The sequence below is a fragment of the Trichechus manatus genome, unplaced genomic scaffold, assembly GCF_000243295.1.
Source record: "Trichechus manatus latirostris isolate Lorelei unplaced genomic scaffold, TriManLat1.0 scaffold00019, whole genome shotgun sequence".
Taxonomy (NCBI): Eukaryota; Metazoa; Chordata; class Mammalia; order Sirenia; family Trichechidae; genus Trichechus; species Trichechus manatus.
In genome coordinates, this window is record NW_004443955.1 from 15,129,764 (window position 1) to 15,138,530 (window position 8,767).

General features: G+C 45.1%; 1 protein-coding gene across 1 annotated transcript in view; it reads left to right on the forward strand.

Annotated features, from left to right (window-relative positions):
* The first annotated feature begins 2,403 nt into the window (after positions 1–2,403).
* Positions 2,404–8,767, forward strand: part of LOC101342822 (Protein FAM169B) — a 90,601-nt gene continuing 84,237 nt past the window's right edge. The window contains exons 1-3 of the mRNA XM_023727810.1: positions 2,404–2,445; positions 4,288–4,471; positions 6,417–6,550. Coding sequence (XP_023583578.1) covers positions 2,404–2,445; positions 4,288–4,471; positions 6,417–6,550 — 360 coding nt within the window. The remainder of the gene's footprint in view (positions 2,446–4,287; positions 4,472–6,416; positions 6,551–8,767) is intronic.

Here is an 8,767-nt window from a genome sequence, read left to right on the forward strand (position 1 = left end):
TACTACTTTCCTTGTGTCTTAGGTGTTCTTCATTCTCCTTTACTCCAGGTGGTTGGGACAAATTGATACATCTTAGATGGCTGCTTGCAAGCTTTTAAGACCCAAGATGCCACTCCCCAAAGCAGGATGCAAAACATTTTCTTAATAAGCTTTGTTATGCCAATTGACCTAGATGTCCCCTAAAAGCATGGTCCCCAGACCCCTACCTCTGCAACTCTGTCTCTCAAAGTGTTTGATTATATTCAGGAAACTTCTTAGCTTTGCGCAAACCTCCAAACTTTTGGTTAGCAGCTGAATGAGTTAACTACCTGTGCCACAGAGGGACCTGCCCCAAATAGGGCTCCACATTTGTCCCCACATGTGACACCTCTTTGAAAGCAAAAGGAGCAGTATGTTTTAGTCCTACCTCTTATCCTTTTGTATGATTCAGGGCAAAAAAAGTAGTTTTCCCCTTGTATCATTTACCTAACAGTAAGAGGCACCAACGCTCAGACTAGGAGTCTTTCATATTAAAAGCAATTAGGTTTACATAAACTTTTGTGTGGGTGGCACAGAAAATCATTTGCCTATTTTAACATCTTAGATTTGGGACAAATGATTTATTTTCAGCCAAGGCAATGACAAGTTGTGAGTTGGCTACTATGAAATATGAGATAAGGGAGCAACGGGCTCCCTGTCAATTACTGGGTAATAAAAACTCCACTGCAGCCACCTGCAGACCTTCCACGGTGTTTCCCTCTGTACCCTGACAATTTTGCTCATCTGCTTAAAAAATTCTCACATATTCTACGTGCTGTCTTCCAACTTTTTTTTTCTTTTAATTCTTTGCTAAGAATATTTTGGCAATAAGATTCTCTTCAGAAAACAACAAAACTAAGTGTTTATTTGCTTCTCCTTCTGTTCTCTACTCCTCTATGTAGTGGGGGGCTGCCTTCCCTGGTGGGGGCATCCTCTGCTCTGACCTTGGGCTCCAGACACTTGCCTGTTTTCTGTCTGTCTGATGGTCATCAGTGTGCCTGCCCCGGCATTATTTCAATGCACTATTCCCCAAAGTGTGTTTTGTCAGCTGTCAATTAGTGTCCTGGGACAAGGGATCCCTAGTTAAATATATCTGGGACTGGGTGGAGCACGTTCCACTGTGCAGGAGTTCTAGATGCCTGAATTGCTGATAGGCGTGTAGAACTTCAGGCAGTGATGGTGGAGGGCCATAGATCGCATGCCCCCAGTTGCCATTGAGTCAACTCTGACTCATGGCGACCCCTTGCGTGTCATAGAAGAACTGTGTTCGATAGGGTTTTCCATGGCTGATTTTTCAGAAGTAGATCGCCAGGGCTTTCTTTTCAAGCACCTCTGCATGGACTTGAACCTCCAACTTTTCAGTTAGCAGCCAAGTGCTTAACTGCTTGAGCTACCCAGGAAGAGATAGCATGCCACCCTTTTCTAAACTCAGAAACTCCCTCTCTCAGCGCATCTGTGGAACGACTGTTCCACAGGACACATTTGGGGAACGCTGGTGTCTCAGTTACCCAGTGCTGCTGCAACAAAAAATGCCACCAGGGAGGAGCTTTAAAGAATAGGAATTTTATTTTCTTTTGGTTCAGGAGGCTAGAAGCCCAAATTCAGGGAGGTCTTTCTTTGTCAATTTCATCTTCTAGTTGTTGTTAGTTGCCTTCAGGTGGAGTCTGACTCCTGGTGGCCCCATGTGTGTGGAGTAGGACTGTGCCCTATAGAGTTTTCAAGGCTGTGACCTTTCAGAAGCAGACTGCCAGGCCTGTCTTCTGAGGTGCCTCTGGGCAGGTTCTAACCGCCAGCCTTTTGGCTAGTAGTCATGTGCTTAACCAGTTGCACCCCTGCCTCAGGGATGCCTTAGCTTCACTGCCAGCGATCCTTGGCGTTCCTGGGCTTGTAGACGCGACTGCCATGCGTGGCTGTCTTCACATGCTCTGTTTCCCCTGTGTGTATGTCTCCGTGTCTGTTCTGCTCTTTATATAAGACACTGCTCAAAAGGGATTAGATTAGGACCCACCCTATTCTGGTATGACCTCATTAACATAACAAAAGGAAGCCCCTATTTCCAAACAGGGTCACATTCACAGGCATAAGGACTAGGACCTCAACATATATTTCTGGGGGGACACAATTCAATCCATAACGACTGGTATGATACAAGGAACTTTGGAGTGATACGTGCACAAACCTTAGATTTTCTGACAGTGAATCAGTGCTGGGCACTTCTCACACGATGACCAGTATACCTCACTGGATACCACAGCACTATATATTTTCTTAAACATAATCATACTTTCAGTTAAAAATAATTCTCAGTTTTAAGGCATCCTGGGCTGAATGTTTTGGAGGCTCTGGAGGAAGTTTGCGTTTGTGAAGACTGAGTTTTCGTAAAGCATGCAGCTTCAAGACATCCAGTTCCGCGGCTTGGACAGTGCGGTGATGCCAACGCCTCACTAGGATTCAGGCCTTCGTTAACTCCTGCTCCTGAATTCTTAGCAACCGAGATGGCATTTGGAAGCCCCTTGCTTTAGACACCACCCCACCCCTGTGGGTATGCCGAACATCTGGGTTCAGAATCCCACAGAAGCTTCCATCATCCTGCTTCCCTGTCTTATCCGAGGTCCTTGGAAAAGGGATGAGGGAGATTTGTTTCTGGTTGGAAGGGAATCTCTGTGCTCCCTGCTGAGCTTGGAATTAGACACTGAACCCCCCTCCAGATTTCTTCTATGATAAGGATTCCTTCTACAACAAGTTCCTTTTAGAGGAAAATGGATTTATGAAGAAGAAGGAAAAGAAAAACTTATGTGAAAATAAAAAGCAAAACAAAAACCAAAAAACTAAGATTGCACAGGGGCTATCTACTGTTGACCATTTCTTAAAAACAAAAGTGGAATACTACTTTCTAGTTTTCTTAAATTCTTTTAAATATATTACCCTGGGTAAGAATTGTTCTTACTGTAATTTAATGAGCATACACATTATTAAAAAATCCAGTGATTACAGCCAACCTCTCCAGTGACATAATCCAGCGTAGTTACTGCCAGGAAGAAGCTTTCAGGAAAGTCCGTTCTTAAGAGCAGGACTAGTAAAATTTTGAATATCTTCGTTAATGTTTCTAATAATAATAGTCCCATATGAGAAAAAAAATTGAACTTTGCTAAAATGAAAGCATTTTCCTAATGTTTATGGTGATGTATTTGGCGAGAATATTCTGCAAGTGATACTGAATCAGTGATTTAAGTGCAAAGCACTGACCCCTTTCAAAATCTTCATTATTTGGCATTGCTGTTTACATAGCAAAGACCTCAAGCATTAGGTCTTGCCAGACAGTGGTGCCCAGCCAGTGGGCATAGGGCCATATGCAGTCCTGAGACCTCAGCTTTGATACAAAGATCTTGAATGATATAAGCATTTTCCCGAGAAGAGTGCTTTAAAATTTACCAATTGTTGTTTTTAGAGTGACAATACAAATATATGCTTAAAGGCAGTTCTTAAACTCGTAGTTAGCTTGGGGATTTCAATTTCTCTACAGTCTGCAGTGAATTATAATTTCAACTGTGTGCCTGTTTCATAAAAGTATTTTATATTGTACCGAAAAGATTACATTCTTTTGGCTTTGGGAAAATATTTCCTGTTCAGTTCAAGCCATTAAAGCCTGTTAGCGTTTCACATCTGGAAACCCGTGCCTCGGTCTGCCTTCCATCGCCAGCTAGTGTGGCGCGTAAAGCGCGTGCGTGCGTAAAGCGCCAGAGACTTGTTTACTTCCCCAAGGGCCTGGGCACTGCCCCATGCGGCTGGCGGCAGGGAGTGGGTAGGAGGGAAGGTTTGGAAGGGAAGAGGCGGCGGGAACTCTGTGGGCTTCCTTCTTTTGGGACGGAGGTCTTTTCCTTCTAATGGGAGGAGTAATCTTCCTTCCTCCTGGGTTGGGGAGGGGGACTTTGAGGTTGCCGAGGGGCTCTTTTCTCTGGGGTTGTGTAGGGGTCCTCCTTCCTGGGCCAGGTGGGCGATGGATGCCCCTTCCCCTCTCCCGCCTTAGGCAGCTCCTGTTTTCACTCTCACCCAATTTCCCAGAAGGCCAACGCAAACTTCTGTGGAGGAAGAAGGCTGCGGAACTTTTCCCATGGGGAATTCCCCGCAGAGGGAAGAAAAATAATGAAAACAAAAAAGGCTGGAGAATGGCCTGGGTTCAGGTGCGGCCCCTGCCTGCTGCGGGGACCCTCCTTCCCGAGGGCATAGGTCTGTACAAGGGAGTGCGTGTGCCACGTTATTCTGTGACAGTTAACACTCGTCACCGTCCCCCTCTCCCGGGCGTTTGCCGTGGTCTCCGTCGAGGAGGATGAAGCTGTGCCGCTCCGGCTGGGCCGTCTCCTGCAGTCGCGGCCACCGCGCTCTGGTTCTGATGGCCTCAGTACTTTGAGGACCCTGCGTGCCCGCCCCTGCAGCATGGGCCGGCAGGGCTCGGGTGTCCTGGGAATACTGTCTTCGGAATTCTTTAAGGGTCTGCCACCCCTGGGGGCTTAATCTAGAGGGGAAGATTTCATGGTATGGAGGGAACAAAACACATTCATTGCATTTCTCCTAACCACACGCGACCAGAACCCATGCCAGGCAACCCTCGGCAGCCTGCGGGAACCAGGCAGGAGCGGCCCTGGGCCCCGGGAGGGCCAACCCTCCTGACCTGGTGGCCTTGGGCGAGGCTTTGGGTCCCTGAAACACCCTGCTTCCAAGCTCCGAAGTCCAGTGTCCTCCCAGTCCGCTTGGGTCAAGGGGAATTGAGAGGGGCAAAGTTCAGCTTCTCCTGGGACTCTGCAAAGTCACTGGAGCAGATTAGCGGCCCAGTTCTGGCAAACATCTTTCCCAAAAAACAACAGAGAGTCAACATGGAAGTCAGATCTCTACCTTTCCCTTTAAGACGGTGTTCCTGGGGATGTTGGCAAAGGTAGCTGTTGAAGCTAATTTCCAGCCAAGGCTGCAGCGTGAGTGAGTTCTCCTTCCTGGTTTTTCTTATTTTATATGAACATCATGCACAGGACCTTTTTTTTTTTTTAAAAATGATTTACTTTATTTTTTGGTGTTGAGAATATATACCAGTTCAACAATTTCTACACATACAATTCAGTGACATTGATTACATTCTCCAAGTTGTGCAACCCACAGGACCTTTTTCATACCTGTGGGAAACCGCTTGGCCAACTAGAAGAAACCATGCGGTTTCAATGGAGAGCTCAGTTGAATCACTCCCAAATCTACAAAGTGCTTAGTATGGAGAAGACAGAAGGATGAGTCTGTGGGGTGGGAGTGTGGACAGGAGAGAAGCTGTGTACTGAACATACCCTGAGGCTCTCTCTTTGTGTGTGAATGGGAGGTGGAGGGTGACATGGCTGGCCCCCTCCCCCACAAGAGTTGAGGTGTGTGAATTAGCCCCACAGGGCAGGGGAGATGGGGAAGGTGTATTAATTCCGATCCTAGGCCTGGCTGGGATTTGAATCCAGAACTCAATGACCCCCCCACCCCGAGAGCCTTTGTCTTTTGGGGCTCAAGGGAGGCTCCCCAGGAATGCTGGCCTTTGAGAAGGGCCTTGAAGATGGTGAGGCTGAGGGAAGAGGAGCCCGAAGCGGAGTCTAGGAGCACGTTGGGTGCTGCAGGGGAAGACACGACACTGTAAACGCCTTCGAGGCCTGGTAGAGTCGACTCGTAGGGACTCCATATGACAGAGGAGAACTGCCCCATAGGGTTTTCTAGGTTGTAATTGTTACAGGAGCAGATCACCAGGTCTTTCTCCCATAAAGCCACTGAGTAGTTTCAAACTGCCAGCCTTTTGGTTAGCAGCCGAGCACTTAACCCTTGCTTTACTGGGGCTCCTTTTATCTTCTGGCTGCCTCTGTAAAATGGAGTTAAGGATGAATTCAGTGAGGTAAGGGGAGGTGTGAAGCACTTAGCGTCCTGCTGGCATTTGGAGCCCAGGGAACCTTCCTGCTGTTGTTATTTTAATTGATGGCAGCAGGGGTGGAGGATGGATGCCAGGGCGAGAGGCGGGAGGCTGTTATGAGATGCTGAGGTCCTGAACTGAGTTAGGGACGATTGGAGAGAGGTGATGCAGGCTGAGTCCGTCTGCGTAACACTTTTGAAGTGGTGTCTGGGTAAGGAGCTAGCATCAGGCTTGGATCTATCGGAACGGCCCAGAAAGGAGCAGGGGAGGCCTATAGGGACAGCCTGGGGGCCAAATCTGACCAGTAGGAGGCGCTGCTTGGTTCATGTGGTGAGGAGTCTTTGCTTCCTGCAGTGTCCGTGTGTGAGACAAGTGTTCAGTTTCGGTGTTTTGTTTTTTAATCTTCAAGAAATAATTGACTTTCCGTTTAACCAAAGAAAGTAAAACTAATCTCATTTCTTACCTTTTATCCCTATAGCGGGCATCTACCCAGTAGATATTCTGGAAGATGACCCAGAAGGGCTGAGGGAGGCAGCCCTGGCTTACTACGCCACGCTCGGGGAAGGAGCTGGTCCCTCACCAGAGGTTTTCTCTCTTCCCACTGGGGAGCAGGTATGCGTCATCTTCCTTGCTGGTGGAGAGCTCTGTAAAATCTAATTTTCTTTTTAGAGAGTAGAATGTTAGTGAAAGAACACTATAGATTCAAAACAAAACAAAAACGACAACAACCTTCTGGCATGAATACTAGAATAATCTTACCTTGAAAAGCAAAAGGATTCCTGGACTGGGATTCTGGAGTCCTGACTGTGAGCCCGTCTCTGCCGCTAACCACCCCTGTGTGCCTGAGCAAGGCAGTAAGCCAGACAGCCTGGGTACTACAGCGACTACCTGTGTGACTTTGAGCAAATTTCTTAACCTCTCTGGGTCTTGGTATTTTTGTCTCTGAAATCAGGACAATAACAACACTTAGCTCACAGGGTTGTTATGAGGATGAAATGAGATCCTGTATACAAGTAATACCTGGCTGGGTCTCAGTTCCTGCATTTATAAAATGGGGGGGAATTGGTCTCTGGTCTCTAAAGCTTGATTCAGTTTTAAAATTTTGTGATTTGGAATGAAGTTATATCAATAGCAATATTTGGCACTGATAAAATTGTATTTTATTTGAATAGGGACTGAAAGGGAACAGAGAGATGAAAACATTTATTTGCTAGGGAGGTAGGATTGAAATTTTAAAATTGTGTTACTTTGTTGCTTTTATGACTTTTTTTTGCAGTAAGTAAAAAGAACATGTGAATCTTGGGCTGTGTCTAAATCATTCACCTTTCCTTCAGATTTGAAGCTGATCTGTTGAAAGAGACAAGATTTTCTTTTATGTATTTAAAATTTTACTTGTACTAGAAATCATTGCTATCTGGCGGGCAAAGGTGGCTGAGGAAGGTAGGGTTTTATTTCACTGTACTGAAGTCGCTCCAGAATTAATTAGAACAATGGCTTGTACAGTTTGTAGCGTGGCTGCCTTGTGATTTTGGAGGCACTAGCTCCTCGTTATTCCCAGAAGAATCCAGTTCCCATGGGTGACTTCCACTTTGTTAATCTAGGGAGAGGTTGCCGTCCTCACATGCTTCTGGCGCCCCCTAGTGGCAGCTAAACCAGAAAAGAAAGACCACTCTTGGTGATGTTTAGGCGTGGGGCGTCTCCTGACTGGCCCTATAGGGCTGGTAGGCTGCGGGGTTGGATGAGGGGTGGGGAATGCCAGGTAATTTGAGAAGTGTGGTGAAATATAAGAGTTTGCCCTGAAGTACTTTAAGATGAAATCTCTAGTTGTCTGCTTTTATTTCACACACATTTATGGATTACATTATTTTTAAACAAATACGTAGTATGTTCAGTGAATGAATACTTTTAGTGTTATTAACAAAAACATTTAAAAATATGACAGTTACTAAAATTAAGTTGTTTCAATGTGATAGAAATGCTGAAATGATTTTATGTCTATTGTCTTCAACCCCTTCTAGAAATTAGAAGTTTTATGAAAACAATCATTTGGCTTCTTGCCGTTTTAGTGATTAATGTGCTGCGAAGGTTGAATTAATCCAATGTGGAGTGGTGTTGGACCTTCTTGTTGCTTTTAACAGGTTTAACTTTTCTTTTTGAATCCAGAGAAGTTTTTTTGCCACCAAAAAGAAAGATTAAGATGTAGTGTTAGGATAAATCATGTGATATTACTCTGGTACTTCTAAAAGTCCTTTCTTTTCATAATTAACTGTTTTTCCAGTCTTGAAATTGTCCCGTCACATTTAAAGCACCGTAGTATGTGCTCATTGTATAGTATTTGGAAACTATAGCACCGGACAGAGAAAATCAAATCACCCATAGCTAACCACTGTAGATACTATGTATTTCCTTTTGATTTTTATTTCTGTGCATACTTTTTTTTAACATAGGTGAGACAATACTCTGAAGACAGTGTTCTCTATAATAAGTATGTTTCCATGTCGATACAATCCTTTGTAAATATTATTTTTCATGACCTGGTAGTGGCCATCTTGTGAATGAACTGTGCCTCGCGTAACCACTGTGGAAGGAGCAGTGCAGGGACATTTCATTATGGAGGCACCATGACAGTCATGGATCTTGGGATTTGTGAAGAAACACTTCCTTGAAACTGTGGAGACCTGCTGTAAACTTTTACAAGCACCCTGCCTGCCTGGCTTAGCTGACACATTCTTTCCTCATTTTCTTACACTGTCCTCAGTTTTCTTTCTTTTTTTTTTTTTTTTTAAATATTTTATTGTACTTCAGGTGAAGGCTTACAGAACAGATAGT